General features: G+C 33.7%; 1 protein-coding gene across 6 annotated transcripts in view; it reads right to left on the bottom strand.

Annotated features, from left to right (window-relative positions):
- LOC143225503 (tyrosine-protein phosphatase 10D-like) overlaps window positions 1–18,207 on the bottom strand; it is an 82,151-nt gene extending 63,944 nt beyond the window's left edge. For all 6 annotated transcript variants that reach the window (XR_013013885.1, XR_013013886.1, XM_076455062.1 and 3 more), the window contains exon 1: window positions 17,559–18,207. Coding sequence is in view for 4 of the 6 variants with exons in the window: in XM_076455062.1 (XP_076311177.1) it covers window positions 17,559–17,663 (105 nt within the window). In the remaining 2 variants the exon portion in view is untranslated. The remainder of the gene's footprint in view (window positions 1–17,558) is intronic.
- Between the last annotated feature and the right edge of the window lie 475 nt (window positions 18,208–18,682).

Here is an 18,682-nt window from a genome sequence, read left to right as displayed (position 1 = left end):
CCCACACTTCGTGTTGCTGGCGCACAAAAATATGGCTAATAAAAAGAAGGGAAGGCCTCATAGATTAATTTACTTTAATCTATCTATTTGTTTGTAGTTAAGCACAAAGTTACACAAAGATCTAATTGTGCTCTGTCCATCACGGGTATCTAAACCCATTTTCTAGCGCTGTAGGTCCGAAGGCAGTTGCTGTGGCAGCGGAAGGCCTAATCCTCTCTAATATAAATTCAAGTTCCTCGGCTATTGAGGATTCCCTCTTGTTACGAATAGGCTGGTTCTGAACGTTGTCCAGGTAAACGTATCGACCTGGGGATCTGAAAGTCTCATATTTCAGTCATGGTGCTATCAAACACGAGGTTCTCAAGTTCAGCTTTTGTGCTTTATAAGAGCTACTCTTTGGTTAAGAGTGCCCTTTTCAAGAGATGAACGCTGTTGACTAATTGTTCTACCTCTGATCACACCTCAAAATTAGAGGCAACTATGCCTGATCTTGAACGTTTCTGATCTGGCCGCTCATTTCATATGTGCATAAGTTGTCGCTTAGGTGAACAAAGGGGTTTCTTTTTATAAAAATGTTTCTAAAACTAATGGAAACTTGGTAATTTAAAACTGTTACCATCCAGTTATGGATAATTTCGAAAACTGACCAATCAGTTTCCTTCTTTCTTTTCAATCTCATTTTTCGAATTGCGAGTACTCAAGTTCCTGTAAATGTTAATCATACTTTAGGAAAACATCAGGGAACAAAATATTGAATAAAGGTTTTATAAATGCAAGTTATCAGAAATTTTAAACATAGTGTAAAACAGCTGTAAGGAAACCAGATGTACCTCCGCAAGTTCTCCGAAGGTTTTCTGTTTGAAGAATAAATAAAAACGAAATTAAAACTAACAAATAGTTTTATTTCTTGCTTTCGAAGTTCATGTGTTATGCTGCGTTGTAGGCTACACAGTGCATAATTTTTCTTGCGATTCACGGTGTGTGAACGCATTAGCGACGTTACGATAGTGCAAACAGTAACGTTAAGCGTCCCTAATGTGACGTCATTTTAGTGTGACCCGTATACAAATTGGCTGCAATCTTTAAAAAAGAGAACAGCCTTTTTTATCAAAAAAATAAGAGAAGAAAAATATACATCTCTTCTGCAGAAACATGCTGACTTGTCAACAAAATAATAATTAACTTAGAGAAAACTAACTGTATAGAGTAATATTGAAGGTCTTATGAAAATATCCTCTCTCAGATATTAATTTTCTATATAAGTTGTTTGTTGTTGTTCGTAATTATGCACAAAGCTGTCTGTACTCTGCCCAACACTGGTATCAATACCCGAATTCTGGTACTGTAAGTGCTAACATACCACTGGTTAGCGCGTAATACAGAAGTGCAGAAACAAATTTATATGTGGTGAATTGTATGCATAATCTACATGTTATGAAGATTACATTTTTCTCTTTAATAACAGTACGTCTAAAAATCAAATTTGATTTTAACAACTGCAAAAAAAAACAAAAACGGTACTGGAATAATGCGAATAAAATTTTGCACATCTTACCTTACATTCTGCACCTATCATTCACTTGTGTAAATATATTAGGTGCTTGTATAATATGTTACATATCGTCACAATTAATTGTTTATTTATTCGTTGTTATTCAGCTGACTACATGACTAACTCATTTGTTTATTTCTTCTTTTCACCAAAACGTGAATTTTGTGAAAAAAAGATGATACTCATTTTGATGAAGAAAAGGGATTAACAAATATACAAAACATTTATCATACTGTTAATGTGTTTACTGTGAACCATACTTCGTCTTCTTTCAAAATTCATTGCAGTGTTGAAAGTAGATTTAGAATTTTTGCGGATGCAAGAAACGACTTGACTATAGATGCAATGAAATGATAAATAACCAAGGTTTTTGGTTCTGTATGGCAAGTGGTTAGGGCTCTTAACTAGTAATCTGAGGGTCGTGTGTTCGAATCACCGTCCCACCAAACGCGCTCACCCTTTCAGCCATGAGAGCATTATAATGTGAAGATCAATCTCTCTATCCGTTGGTAAAAGAGTAGCCCAAGAGTTGGCAGCAGGTGGTGATTACTGGCCGCCTATCTTCTAGTCTTTCACTGCTAAATTAGAGACGACTAGAACAGATAGCCTCGAATAGTTTTGCGTAAATTAAAAAACAAACAAAACTGTGTTCAAATTTACCGAAATAAGTAAACACAGGAGTTCTAGCCCCCCTTTATCTCAAGATTCACCTCTTTAAACAATCTCAAATTTTGTTTCACATGTGCTTTCTCAAATAAACAAATCCAACAAAACGAGTTTAAATTCGCTTCAAGTTTCAACTTGGCAAGTTTATAGTTGGTAAACAGTAATGAAACCTTGAAATAAAGCTGCCAAAGCACGTTTCTTGTGCGGAAAAACTGGTTTTCTTATATTTGGTTTTGTTCATTAAACGTCTAGCTTATTTACCTTAATAATTTAAAAAAAAACTAAGACTTTTTCTCTCAAAGAAATTGAATAAGAAAACATTCATCAGTCATAAATCTAGTTGAACTTCTTATTTTCTGCCTTTAAAGTTCGTGTTTCGTGCTATAGTGTAGCCTACGGAGTGTATAATTCTTTTCATCATTCATGACATGCTCACGTTTTGGTAACATCACAACAGTACAAATTGCAATATTTAGCTTCCCTTATGTGCCTCTCTCTCCATTTTTTTCAGACCTATTGTCTCTTACTGTACTGCCGAAAAAATAAACATATTTTTTCGTTAGTTAAAGGGAAGACATTGAAATGTTAATATATTGCGATAGGTCAAGTGGTGACGCCATCAAGACAAAGAAACTGAAGATTTCGTGCAGGCATGATACCTAACTTTTAGGGACGCTCCTACTGGACTTTTCTCATAATTGGTTTTGCAGCGGTTGATCTCAAGGGCTAAAAAGCTTAAGATCTAGTTAATGATCCAGTAGGGTAAATCATCTACTTTACTACATAGTACGTATTCCTGTTGATATTGTTGTGTTGATAATAAAAAATATTGATTTCACTGTCCCTAAAATGTATCTACTCTGTTTCTCGCCCAACTTACAAACTCAGTTGAGTTAACAGATTCAGATTACTCATAAAATTTCCCATACAACCTTGCTGTTATTAGCGGATCTATCTTATAAGGAAATCAGCTTATCTGAAAATACCATAATATTGCTTACAGTTAATGGTTTGGAACTTTTTATCATTATCATTACTAAACGGTTATATTTATATTGAAAGAACAAAAATTTAGAAAGTGTTTGCCAAACAGAGTTTAATGTTGCCAATTTGTCTATATTTTGTTGTTGTTGTTTTTAATTTATTATAAAAGCGATATCAGACAGCAAATAAGACATTATTAAATCACGATTGAGTTAATTTCGTTTTATACATGATCTTCACGTCATGCATTCTTAAGTCTATCAGTCATGGACACGTTGGTTAAAGTATCAGTTCTGGACCTTGGACAACTGTCATCTAAAAACAACACACGAATATTTGACATTATTATAGACTTTGCTCCATGTTGTGATAGCATATATACATAGTATGCGAAGTGTTTAAAACAAAAGGTTTCAATGTGTTTAAGAAAGGTTGCACTACCTCCATCGTTAAGCACACATGCTCCGTTCCTAAACTTTTACCTACAAACTAACGATTTCAGTGCAAGTAAAGCATTACTTAGTATCTGTAGTGTACATTGGTGTGTATAACACATCTAGTACTAGAAATAAACGACATTATAACAGCAAAATGTTGTTGACTGTTTAATTAATTAGAAACAACATTTTGGTGTTATAGGGTGGTATATTTGTAATAACGTAAGCTTTGTATGGACATTACTAGTATTATGCAATTTTGTTTCAACATCTACAATAATTTTACTCGGGGACTGTGTTAACTAAGCTTAAATTAGCCCGTGGAAATAGGCAAGGTATGTTCCGATATCAAATATGTTCTGACTGTGAATCCTATGGTTCATGTCCCATTGCCGTAAAAATTCACTCCGTACTTTGAAGCTGTCATTATGTCATAATAATAACAGTCAAATCGTAATATTTAATTAGAGAAGAACAGCTATCAGTAGAAGTTGTTGACTACTTTCGTTCTTGTTAACCGGTTGAAAATTAAAGACGGCATGTACAATTAGCCCTTTGTATAGCTTAACTCAATCATTCTGAAACAAACCTATGAAACATTTCGGAAATATATTGTTGGAAAATTTGTATCAAATTTAAAATAAATCCAGTAACATTCATTTTCATATATCTTACGTATGAAATGGCTGACAGCTAGCAGTCGCTACCAAAATCTTTCAACTTTCCTGTTACGTTTCTAAATTTTCGTTTTCACACCTCACTCTGACAAGAATCTTTATCGAGGTATCACGAACAACATCACATAATGCTCAGTAATGTCTAATTTAGTAACGGTGCCTTAAAATGTTACACAACAATGTGGTTTTAACATCCTTCTACGAAGTATTGGTAGATTCGGGTCCGGTTGTCTATCTACCAGTTTGTATTTTTGTATCCCGAAAACTATTATACCGATGTAAACGAATTTTTTACAAAAAAGGAAAAGTCGATATGGTATACTTCTCTCCAGATATGGTCCATATCTAAATCTGGATCCTGATTCTGCTTCACTTTGAGAAACGTTTGCTGTTTGAGGTTATTAACTCTGTAATTTCTTATCTCATGGACACATAAAGTTGAGACTCCTCTTCACACTATTAAAAATGATTCGATTTTTTAATTATTCTGGATCCGAGAAGTAGCTTCTAATTTATCGAAAGTGAAATCTGTCGTTATCCAGTTTAAACATACCACCCTCGAATAGGACCAAAGGGAGAAGATATACAATCCAATGATTGTTCTTGTTTCATCTGTAAATAGGCCCGGCATGGCCTAGCGCGTAAGGCGTGCGACTCGTAATTCGCGGGTTCGCGCCCGCGTCGCGCTAAACATGCTCGCCCTCCCAGCCGTGGGGGTGTATAATGTGACGGTCAATCCCACTATTCGTTGGTAAAGAGTAGCCCAAGAGTTGGCGGTGGGTGGTGATGACTAGCTGCCTTCCCTCTAGTCTTACACTGCTAAATTAGGGACGGCTAGCACAGATAGCCCTCGAGTAGCTTTGTGCGAAATTTCCAAACAAACAAATCATCTGTAAATAATACAACCTTAGTGTATATATATTTATTATTATTATTTTCTGATTACCTTTTCAGGAATGACGTAAAACTACATAACGTAACATTATACGCTACATATATTATTAATTGTTTCTACTTATCAATTTAACAGTGTATAATCACATATGTATACAACTTTTTTTCCATTGACCTACACTTTTGAAAATCTAGAAAGGAGAAAAAAGAAATGCTTATTTTTCGTTAAAAATGATTAATGTTTTTAAGTGTAGTGTTGTGTTTTAGGGCAAAAAAATGTGAAGATAGTTATACATATATTACATGAACACAAACTGGGCCATTTTTTCTTCGCGTCGAAAATGCTTTAATATCATAAATGAGCACTAAAATTATTTAACACCTTAGCAAACGGAAATCACTTTTTATCTTTGTTTACCTTTTCACCTAAAGAACTGTGGTTTACATATAAGAAAAACAGTTCTTGCCATTTTGGGTAAAACTGAAAGAACCTAAATACTTACTGATGTAACATATAGTTAAATGTAAATGTAATTTGAAATAGGCCAGACAAACATTTATTAAACTAATGAGCAGCAACAAGGTTAAAAAAGTAATGTCTAACTTGTTTGCTTGGTTGTCCCTATATGTTTGATATAGTATTGTATTACATTATTTATGATCCTAATTATGGTTGACAAGTTGCCACTATATGTATAGTTTCTACATGTTCTTGGACTTTAACATCTTTTATACAGAAGCAGCCATATTACTTTATTATAAGGAATTTTCGACCTCTTTGATAGCCTGCTATATATTAATGAGAATTTTTTCGTGACTCCATTTTTTTTTTTAATATCCGGAGAATGTAACCAAGAAACATATTTACTCGCTTTAATGAGCTCTTCGACTATATGCGCATATCTACTTGACGCCAGAATTTGTGTGTTACGTTTCGGGTATTATGTCAGGTGATCTGAAGCAGCTTTGTGTTTCGTACGTTTCACTCAAAGAGTCATATTTCACTTGTTCACTTCCAACTGGACAAGGACGTCCAATGTATTTCACGTGCCTCATTATAGTTTCCCTTTCGTCCTTGTTGCTTGTACTAAGAAACTGTTCGGTCCAGCTCACTGTTATAGCACATAATACTAAATAACTGCTTGTTTCGTAGAATAAATAGTTCATAATGGTGGTCATATAATAGCTAAATCGGTTACAAAATATCATGGGAAAATAGAAACGAGGTGTTTAAAATTAAGCTTCCAAATTGTAATTCATTTTATTAAACAACAAAAATCACACAATCTTCTAAATGTGTTTGTTTTGAATTTCGCGTTAGCAGTCTCTAATTTAGCAGTTCAAGACTAGAGGGAAGGCAGCTAATCATTACCATGCACCGCCTACTCTTGGACTACTCTTTTACCAACAAATAGTGGGATTGACCGTTACTTTATAACGCCCCTACGGTTGAAAGGGCGAGCATGATTGGTGTGAATAGATTCGAACTCGCGACCCTCAGGTTTACGAGTCGAGCGCTTTAACCACCTGACCATGCTGGGCCTTTTAAATGTGATAAAGTCAGAAATAATTTTAACTTAAATTTCATGTCAAAAATATCTTTCAACATGTAGCAAATGTCACGTATAAGAACTTCAGTACGCACTTTCCAATTTTAACTCGAGAAAACTTGTACACCAATCAACATAATAATGTTTTAAGACGTGTCAAAATCTGATGTTTATTCCATTCAACCAAACATTAAAATATTCAGTATTTTGCTTAATCACAAATGAGAATGATCTAATGTCGTGAATACTATGGCGAGAAACGGAAATCCATAAGGAGTTCTCGATTGTTCTATTGCACTGTAGCATGAAATAAATGCAGGTGCCGGTTTGTGTTAGCCCACAAAATATGTCAGCACACTGTAATAAGCGATAAAAAGCTACCCAGTTTTGCTACATACGAGACAATATCAAAAAAACTGCATATACAACAGGGGAAGACTTTAAATAAAAAGCAGTTGGACAAGGAAATATACAGATTTACTAACTAAATGCAAGACAAAGGCTCATGTGATAATTGAAGAATGGCCACTGCTAAGTCTAGACAATGAGATAAATGATATTTCTTGTGGGACTTCGTACTTAACCTTGCAGGTCTAAGTCCAGTCTTTGGGAAAAACTAAGTGTGACAAGCAGTCAATGTCCTACTCACACTATTCACAAAAGATATGATTTCAACACACTTAACATAGACTCTGTTAGATTGATACCCAGTTGGTGTCGGATTCAATGTTCACTTTCATGCCATATCTTCATGTGTGTTTATATCATTTTGTTCTTCGTGTATTTATTAGAACTTTTGTTTTTATTTATTTAAATACTTATACTTTTTTTCTTTAATTTTATATGTAAAGATTAAAATTTCGGAGAGTTCAAAATAAAAATATCGTAAAGTATGGTTATGTTTAATAATATATTCCAGCTTATGTTAGCAGCAAATAACAACTGTTTGGTGTTAGATATTTATCGAAGGTAGTAGTTTCATTGTTTAACCTCTAACATATTTTTATGGACTTAATTACATGCCAATTCAATCCTGATCCTTCAAAAGTTTCCCACAGGCACACTGAGACAGAGTTCATATATCTTTCCCTTTCTTATGTTGAAATATAATTAAAATGTATTTTGCTACTCATGAACAACACTATTTCTCCTGATTTTCTCTAGCATTACATTATTATCTTTCTTTATCTACTGAGGCTCCTAAGTTGTGTTTTTCTTTTGCATCTTCAAGTTGATGATCATAGATACCACAGAATCTTTTAGATTTTTTTATGTTTATTAAATCAATACAAGTAAAGAAAAAAATGCTTTAGATAATTTAGAACGTTTGACTATAATAATGCTTCTAGTCATTAAACTAGCGGCCCGGCATGGCCAAGCGTGTTAAGGCGTCCGAGTCGTAATCTGAGGGTCGCGGATTCGCATCCCCGTTGCGCCAAACATGCTCGCCCTCCCAGCCGTGGGGGCGTTATAATGTGACGGTCAATCCCACTATTTGTTGGTAAAAGAGTAGCCCAAGAGTTGGCGGTGGGTGGTGATGACTAGCCGCCTTCCCTCTAGTCTTACACTGCTAAATTAGGGACGGCTAGCACAGATAGCCCTCGAGTAGCTTTGTGCGACATTCCAAAACAAACAAAACATTAAACTAGAGAGCGTGTTTGACCGAAGAGAGCATTCTTAAACAGAAAGATAAAGGTAAACAAACTCCTATTACATTTAATGGCTTAGCTATTTCGTGATTTTTCTTACCTCAACTGTTGTCAAGAAGATAAGAGTAAAGCAATTTTCTTACTTTTTGTATGTTGTACCAAAAACACATGTTTGTCAGTGTAAAATCTAAATATTTACATTGCATAAAAAACTTTTAACAAAATTACTGTAACTTACATGTTCTAAAATAACATGTGAAAGTAACGGAAAGATAAGTATAAAGACAAACGAAAGATAAAATTTCAGAAAAATCTAAGTGATGCTTGTAATTATCTGAATACTCGAATAACTTCAATGGTTGAGGTAAGTAATTGTATCCACCCCAGGGTGAACTACAGACCAAAAAGTAATACGTTTCTGTAAATGTTTTGCTTTCAAATATATGCGTCCATCAATTTAAAATCATGGGTTTGATTCCCCTCGTTCCACCAAACGTGCTCGCCTTTTCAGTCTTGGGGGCGTTATAATGTTACGTTCATCCCACTATTCGTTGTTAAAAGAGTAGCCCAAGAGTTGGCGGTGGGTGGTGATTACTAGATGCCTTCCCTCTAGTCTTACACTGCTTAATTAGGGATGGCTAGTGCAGATAACCCTCGAGTAGCTTTGCGCGAAATTCAAAACAAACCAAACCAATCGATTTCCCTCGGCGGACTCTGCAGATAGCCCGTTTGTGGCTTTGTTATAAGAAAACACAAACAATCAATACAAATTAGAAAAGCTTTCACAATATCACTGGGAATACTGTGCTTAATTCAAAGTTTTCTCATGCTATGTCTTAAGCTTATACGATTGCTAATGTTCTAAACTACCATATGTCAAGCATGAAAATATATATACATATAGACATTTATCAAACTGAGTACATATTTCGTGCTCCCCAAAGGCACAATGGTATGTCTAAGGATTTATACTGCTCTACAAAATATTTCACGTGTTCAGTAAGAATATTATTACAGAGTCTCCTGATTCCGAGTTTTCATATTTAAAAAAAAAACTGCTTTTTTTCGTTTAATTGTCGAAATCTTGTTAACTATTGCTGCTCATAAACTTGCAATCACAAAACACACACTGCTTGGTTGCTATAGAAACAACACGAAGCGCTAAGGCGCTCAACTAATAGACTTTTAATCATCCGTAACAATTTTCGTTCGTTAAATCAGGAAAAGAACGACGTGTACGTCAACCAGAAATATTTACAGATAAAATCAAGGAAAAAAAGCTTATAATTTAGAAGCGGAACAAAAGTTTGAAAATTGCCAAACAACTGAAGCCAGTGTAAATCGAAAGTGCAAATAGTTTCGCCGCTTCTCCTAATTTATAACTTTGTTCCTGTTGCATTTAAGCATTACACAGATATTTACGTTCTTGGTATATCACTTATTGTAACTTATAAGAAAATGAACATATTTATGTTGGGGTGAACCACTTTTGTGCAGAGGGTAGAGTTGCAATTTGTATTTCTATCTTAATAAAATATTTTACTGATTATTATTTTTTGCTAAAATTAACTTTAAATCTTGGTAAACGTTTAACAAACTCATATTTTGCACGTAACACTGTATATTTATTATTTCGTGCTGTATTTTGTTTTTCCACTTTCTCAAGGACCATAACGTAGATTGATTTTAACTACTTGGGTATTATTTACTTAGGTCCGGCATGGCCAAGCGTGTTAAGGCGTGCGACTCGTAATCTGACGGTGGCGGGTTCGCATCCCCATCGCGCCAAATATGCTCGCCCTTTCAGCCGTAGGAGCGTCATAATGTGACAGTCAATCCCACTATTCGTTGGTAAAAGAATAGCCCAAGAGTTGGCGGTGGGTGGTGATGACTAGCTGCCTTCCCTCTAGTCTTACACTGCTAAATTAGGGACGGCTAGCACAGATAGCCCTCGAGTAGCTTTGTGCGATATTTCAAAACAAACAATTATTTACTTAGCAATGATCCCAAGAATTACGGGATGTGCTGAAATCTAAATTTATTTTCTATTTCTTAGCACGACGTATAACGATACTGGCTTAACCCAAATACTATTATTGCTGAATACAAAATGAAATTTTAAAATTCCCAAAATGGCTTTAAAGAAACATTCTGTAAACGCTTGACACCTTTGTACACACAGAGATATGAAAATAAAGTAGGTGCACGACAAATTCATCATATTATATTTCTGAAGACAATTGATTTCTACCATATCGTCATATGGTGTCCTAGATAAAGTACTTTAAGCAAAGAATATCTTACATCTTTTTTCTTTTTTTAAATCATTGTAAAACTACACAAATGTTCGCCATATCTAAGACAGCTAGACAACACCATCCGCCGCCAGCTCTTGGCCTTGAATAGTCAAATAGTGGGACTAGCATCATTATTGTAGCGAATTCTTAACTCCATTTTGCAGCAACGGGACGCAAGCATTGGGCCCTAAGTTTCACAGCCAGGTAAGCTATAAGAGTTTCGCACTTTATCTATATGATATAATACGCAAATAATATTATGTCAGTACTATGTAGTAAGTAACATAAGTAATCTGAAGTTAAATTATTACTGCTCAAGTTTCGTTGATGTATATATTGTTTTCTATGTGCGTGAACATAAAATTACTCCTGTTGTATTTTATTTTTTGTTTAAAAGCCCGCCACAACTTGAGAATAGCAATACACAGTGTATCGTTGATTTTACGAAAGAAATAAAATAATGTTTTTATATGAATGTATTGTTTGTTTGTTTGAAGATAAGCACGAAGCTACACAATGGTCTATCCATGCTCTGCTCACCACGTTATCGAAATCCGATTTCCAAAGTTGTAAGTCCACAAACATATCGATGTGCCACAAAACTCAAACTGAGCTAAAAGTAGCAAACTACGTATATGCTAAAACTACCGAGTTGATTTAGCTAATCAGTAACAAAAATATTATTATTATGTGTTTGTGAGTTTTTAATTGTTTATTTTATTATTTCTGTTGCAATGTCACGTCTTTATTGTGAATTTACAGACAAGACCTTCAGGAGAGAAAAAATATGAATAGATTGTCTAAACAATGTAAAAAAAAATCAATGTATTTTCTTATTCAAATTCTTTGAGTTACAAAAAGTAGATATAAGAAGTAGTTTATTAGAGCAAGTTTCAATAAACTACTTTTTGAACACGCACAAAAAATATATTAAGAGGTGTTTCTTAATTATCTTCACTATTTTTGGTAAATACAAGCTTTAAATACTACAAAAAAACTGTAACAATTTGTAGGTAAAACCTTTTTCCCAAGTCAAGCATACTATGTTTTTTTTTCTTTTGAGGGGCCAACTTATAATTATCTTTCGTCTAGCTTTCAGGCTTGCACTTTTTTGTCTGTAATAACACATTAGAAACACTTTTATTAGTGACTGCTTTATGCTGTTCCAAAACAAAACAAATTATTGGACAAATTATAAAGAACATTATTTAATTGAAAGTAAAGATTTTTCCAAACGGTTTCTGACAATTAAGTAATTGAATTTTGAGCCTGAATGTATCATCTCAAATTCAAACTTAATATCTAAATAAGACTAAATGTATTCTAGTAATGTACTTTTTAAAGTATGTGAATTTTTTTTACTTCTTGTAAAATAACTTATAAATACCTTTAACATTTTATTTTTCATAAGGTGCTTCAGCTGTGATATATTTTAATAATAAACACTGAGATGCAATTGAAATTAAAAATGATGTTTGTAAACGAAGCATTGTAGCAAAGTTTAAATGAATTTTGAGTTTTCAAAATTTTAAACTGTCTCAAAATATGTTGCTAAAAAACAAGTTTCTTCGTTAATGTTTCTCAAACAAAGCATGTTATGAGCTATTTTATAGTTAGAGTAAAACAAAAAAGGGTAAAAACTATTTAAGCTTATTGAATAAAATAGAATGTTTTTATGGATTTTCAGGTTTCCTTGCTTTCCTCAATATTTTTTTTGTTCAATTGATAAAAGATACGAGATGGTCCAAAAAATTCGTAATCATAGGAACATGAAAACTGTTTCTGAGATAAATAAAACAAATTGTCATTACGTAACAAAACTTTAAAGGCTTCTTACCGGTAAAATCATGTTTAGCTTAAAAACACATTGTTTGTCAAGAAGGCAAGAGATTTAAAATATTATTTAAAGGTAAATGGATAGTTATAATACCATAAATTATCCTTCTATTTCAATATCTTGCGTGTGGTGATATAAGCTCTCTAGGTTAACACTAGGGGACAACAGCATTTTGACACTCTAGATACAGCTGTTGTGAGCCCGTATTATTCAGAGAGAAAAGAGAAAGAGATAAAATAAATCAAGATAAATATGGTAAACACACTAAACTATCAGCTGAAAGTGTCATTTCAATTGTTACAGTCGTTTGTTTTCCAGAAACTTTAATATTGATGTAACTAAATAATTTGTATTATGTTCGCCTTAAAGCTTGTTATCAAAAAAAAAAGGGAAAGCAAAACGTTTTATAGTATTTTCATACATTAGGAGACTAGCCTAGTCCCAATTTGTTTTTGTTCTACACTTAAATATTAAAACACGTAATTAGTCCTGCTGATAAAATGAGCTACACCGAATGTTTTTGTTGTTGTTTTTTTATATGTATAATTTCACCTTGAACTTTTCTCACTTAAGACTAGTACGTGATTTCTTTATAACGAAGTCATTTATTCTATAGCCTGTTTATTCCATTGAAACAGTATAATAGGAACTAGGTAGATTTTTATCTCACTAGTAGACTTACGTAAGACCAAACAGATTGGTGAGCTCGTGAACAGAAACAATGGTTAACCATATTCGTATATACCTCGAAAGCAGAGTATGTTTTAAGGTATGTATTTCTGAGTAACGCACCGTTATCCTTAATACATTTATATTAAAATAATCCAAGTACACTTTCTGGTGACAAACGATATATATTTTTTACAACTTTCAATAATACTGAATGTCTTAAAAAAAAAACTTAGGTTTCCTTTATCGAAACCCGGCATGGCCAGGTGGTTAAGGCATTCGACTCGTAATCTAAGAGTCGCTGGCTCAAATCCCCGCCACACCAAACATGCTTGCCCTTTCAGCCGTGTAAGCGTTATAATATGACGGTCAATCCCTCTATTCGTTAGTAAAAGAGTAGCCTAAAAGTTGGCGGTGGTTGGTGATGGCTAGCTGCCTTCCCTTTAGTTTTACACTGCTAAATTAGGGAAGGCTAGCGCAGATAACCCTTGTGTAGCTTTGGGCGAAATTCAAAAACAGAACTTTTGCTCGTTTCGCGGTGGGGGAGTATTTTCTGTGTATAAGAGGTTGTATTACTAAATTAAGTGTTTTAATTCATATACATATAATTTTATTTAATTGCGAATCTCTCCTTGTGTATATCGAGATTCGTTGAACTCAGTTGGAGAAGCACTGGTTTGTTGTTGTTGTTGTTTGTACTTTTTTAGCAAAATCTGAAACTTTCTGATACTTTAGTTGTGTGGACAATAACATTATTTGAAAGAAATATTGATTTCTGTTTTATTTGTTTTAGGGCAAAGGTACATTGAGCTATTTATAGTGTCTACTGCACGGAAATGAACCCGCATTTTAGCTTTGTAATTTCGTAGACTTACAGTTGTTCTACCGAGGGACTAAAGTCGTGTTGTTGACCTTATACAATGTATTTACTTGTCATCTGCGTTGATATTTAAATATAAACATCCAAAGTCCTTCTTTTGTTAATCGTACAAACCTGCAAGGTAGTTAATTAGAAAATTATTTCAAGGTTGGGTTGTTGTGTTAATAAGCGAATGGAATAATAACTAATAACTCAGCCATCTGTAAGGTTCTTACTCTATCATAGGGTATAAATCAGTATCTATATCTGTGTTCACCTATCAGCCATCATTTTAGTTGTTTGTGTGTTTGAAATTAAACACAAAGCTACAGAATGGGCTATCTGTGCTCTGCCCACCACAGTATCGAAACCTGGTTTCTAGCGGTGTGACTCCGCAGAAATGCCGCTGTGCCACTGGGAGGTGTTCGTCTTTGAATAACCTCAATGGTAAGTCCACGGACACACAGCACTAAAATCCAAAACTCGATTTCCCATGATGAACAGAGCGCAGATGGCCTATCGTGTAGCTCTGGGCTAAGACAAATAAATGTTTATGAATGTGTGCACTCTATATTGTACTGAATATAATCATTAAACTGCGCGAGAGGCACATATACCGTATACAGGAACCAAAATAATTACTTCTGGTCAGTTTAACATTGGAACAGCTTATTAGCACAAAAAATACAAAATTAAACGGGATGGATTATATAATTTTGGTTTGAATTTCGCGCAAAGCTACACTAGAGCTATCTATGCTAGCCATGTCTAATTCAGCAGTGAAAGACTAGAGGGAAGACAGCTAGTCATCACCACCAACCGCTAACTCTTGAGCTTACCAACGAATAGTAGAATTCACCGTTACTTTTCAAAAGCCCCCAAGACTGAAAGGATGTGCATGTTTGGTAAAATGAAGAATCGAGCCCGCGACCCTCAAATTGTCAGTCAAGTGCTTTGATCAACAACTGCCTATGATAGGTTATACAATTCACTTCTTTTATGTCGTTGCTTGATTTTATGTTACACGTTTTTCAATATGTAATTGTAAAATATTGTTCTAAATGTCGTGTGTTTTTCCCCATAATTCAGTAAGGTTGTTTGCTTGCCATTTGTCCTTATCAGTTTAAATGTAAGATCATAAATACTTCATTATTTTTCATGAGTGGACTTTGCGCACACCAAGCCATAACTGCGAGTGTTCCATTGGCCTCTTCTTTATTTCAAATATATTTTATCACATTTACTGTGTGTTTTAGAAGGAGGACGAATCTTTGTCCAACAACTCTTATTCTTGATATAGTGAATATTAATTTTGTGTAAATATCCAATGACATTGGTGGATAACTCTTGCGTTGATGTCAGCATGCTTTTCTAGATACGATATTCGTTGGCCACGGTATCGTTTTCTTCTTTACCATTGAACAACCTAACATTGATTTTTCTCTTACAATTTGTACTTGAATTCCTCCAGAAACAGCACCGTCTTCCAATTAGTCTTGTCCGATTTGTTGAAGTCTAATGTTATTGTAAACATTTGATTTGACTATATCTCCTAATCAGCAGTTTGTGAGTAGCTACACATCAATTAAGACCACTTCGTGGTACTTACATATACTCACGTCACATCTCTTTTAAAGAGTTTGACTTTCTTCGTTGACTGTTCTATTATTAATAATTCTAGTTTCACAAACTTTCGATTCCCCTCGGTGTGCTCAGCAGATAGCCTGATGTGGCTTTGCTCTAAGAAAACACACAAACACACGCCTCACAAACTTTCTCCAGAACTTCCATATGACTACTATTAAAAAATAAAATTTGCCTCAGCCAACACTAAGTTTTATAGGTTTACCATATGGTATTTTTGTCTTCGAAATCATGTATACAATACCACACTACTGCTGGGAATAGTATGACTATGTGTGGAGTAGTGTCTAATTTATCGCAAACTGTCAAAACGTGGCTGTACAATTACTTTTCATACACAAGGAAATTTCATAATATTTGCATTTTATAAACATTGTATTCACTGTTTCCTTGATGATTTCCTGTACTGTATCTTAATTTTGAAAAACAAAAAAACATAATGTGTAAACATAATGTATTATATGCAGATTTGAGCATGTACTTCTGAATAACCATTTTGTTCTGCTTGTAATTCAGTTTAAGTGTGTCGTTAGTTTACTTTCAATATGTCAAGTAATAATAGTAGTTAACTTACACTGTAAGCCATGAGACTACAGGGAATTCCCCCTTCTGGAAGAGGAAAATTTGGTTTGAATTAAACTACGAAATTATGTTTGCGTAATTAGATTCCACTGTGTTAACTGTAAGTTAAAGTAAGCGTCGTATTTATGTGGGCGTAAATAAACAATGAACCAATGTTTATTATACGTATATGATGGATACGCCTTGTTACACCACCAAACTGTTAATTAGATATTACACACGAAGTACGCAATATTATAGAGCACATAGATGTAAATTCGAGCAGCACGTTTTGGGTTCCATATGAAATATCGTTGTCGACTGAATCTGGGACAAGGAGAAATAATAAAGATAAGGCTTTAGTTACGTAACTGGTTGCATTTCTCACTGAGACTCGAACATTTTACATTTTATTGGATTATTTTTCACTTTAGTTTTTGATATTTGGTTTCTTGAAAACGTTATAACACTAAAGTAGGATTAATACTTTGTATCAATTTTTGACTAGTTTTATAAGAAAAAGTTCAATATTTGAACAGTTAACACAACTGGATATTACGACTTCTAGGATTAAAACATCTAAGCTAATTATCCTTTTATTTCTCTGGGTAATATCACAAAAGTCTGTCATTCTGCTCTTTCAAATACAAAATGTTGAAAACCAGCAAAACTAATCGGTCATGCAAACATTTCAATATTGGTTAGGTGAAATACGAAATGACTTTCGAGAAATAAGATTTTTAAAATCTAAATGTAGTCTTCGTCTAAAATAAAATTTGTTAACGTGTATGAAAAAAATACTGATAAACGATAAACTAATTACTCATAGAAAAATATATTTATACATTATAATAGTGTCTAAATAGACGCTGCATTTATATGCTTTTCTAGGGGTTAACCATTTTTTCTTAGTTTAAGTTATTTTAGTTTTCAATTATTCTTTTAGCATTAGTTTATTTTTCTGGAAGGAATTTATATTTAAGTAAAAGAAATACTTATAGTTTATTACCAACAGTTTAAAAACAATGAAACAAAAGAAAATATAAAATAACTTAAAACAGTCAATTTTGATCTGTTTGTTCTGATCGTACAAGTCTGTTTAGTCTGAAAGAAAACCAGTTTTTTACACAAAAGATACATTTACTGAAGTAAGTTATTCTATTCTACATATGCATTCAACAGACTACACTGCACCAACTTGTTTTATAAGTTTGATTATTACGTAGGCCAGTAAACCTGCTTTACTACTTGATGTAGGAAATAAGGAAATTATATAATGTACCTGATTTAAATCGCTGGCAAGCTTGTTGACTGAGAATAAGACAACTACCATAACCATGACCACAGCACATGATGTAAAGTAGACTTTGTTAGCTCGCACCGACATTGAAACTGGCAGTGAGTTGCTGAAATACACACTACTTTCTTCTACACGAGCAATTTACACGCGAACACGCCCACATCTAGGTTTTTTCACAGTGGTTTTACTGAATCTCACAAAATTTGATTTGTAATCGTGATCATACAAGTTCAACTTTAGTGGAACGAGGAGATACATAATTCTCATATCATCTGTAACACATAATGAATTAAAATTGCACAGTCTCTGATAAAGCTTTTTTGTGGCAGATTTAGAGTTCTATCTGGAGTACCTGATAAAACAAAAATATATGCTGATAAAACCTTGAACATGTAGCGAATATACGATTTGAACCTTTGAACAAAATGACATAAACGTCACTAAGTATATATTTCCTGTACGATAAGTTGAGAAGTAGATTTCCTCTTTAATTAATTAGCAGTCACAAAATTTAGTCGAGATACAATTACTCATCACAGCACACATAAACTTTGGTCATAAAAATCCGCCAAAACTATATACGCAGAAAATTAAAACTGAAAACAATTCTATCCAAACGTGCTTCACCACTGAAAAGGCGGAAGTTACACAGGATGAAGTTTCGCCTCTTCCTGAGAAATCTAAACGTCACTTCCGTCAGAAACAAAGAACGTCCTGTTTTTTAATCCTGTAGTAGTTAAAAGTTTCAGTTTAATAACAACAACTACAAATAATTCACACAACTGTTAAGTAACTATTATACACTATAGAAAATCTCTTATTGATCAGACAAGTTTGAAGTGAAAACAAAATACGCTATAACCTCAACATATTTTTTTAAAACTCGTATGTTTTGTTTGTTATTGGCTATGTTAATAGACTTAAATTATTTTTAATATTATATTTCAGAAAAATTCCTCTAACCATTTTACAGTTTTAACTTTTTTAGTCTATTTTTAAATAACATTAATTTTACGAGTTCTAGCTTTGCTTAATGATTGGAGTTTGTAACTGAAAACGTGGGAAAGAAAAACCATATTCTCCAAATATGAGGAAGGAAAAGCCTC

This window comes from Tachypleus tridentatus, chromosome 9 (genome assembly GCF_004210375.1).
Source record: "Tachypleus tridentatus isolate NWPU-2018 chromosome 9, ASM421037v1, whole genome shotgun sequence".
Lineage (NCBI taxonomy): Eukaryota > Metazoa > Arthropoda > Merostomata > Xiphosura > Limulidae > Tachypleus > Tachypleus tridentatus.
This window is presented reverse-complemented; position numbering and strand designations above follow the sequence as displayed.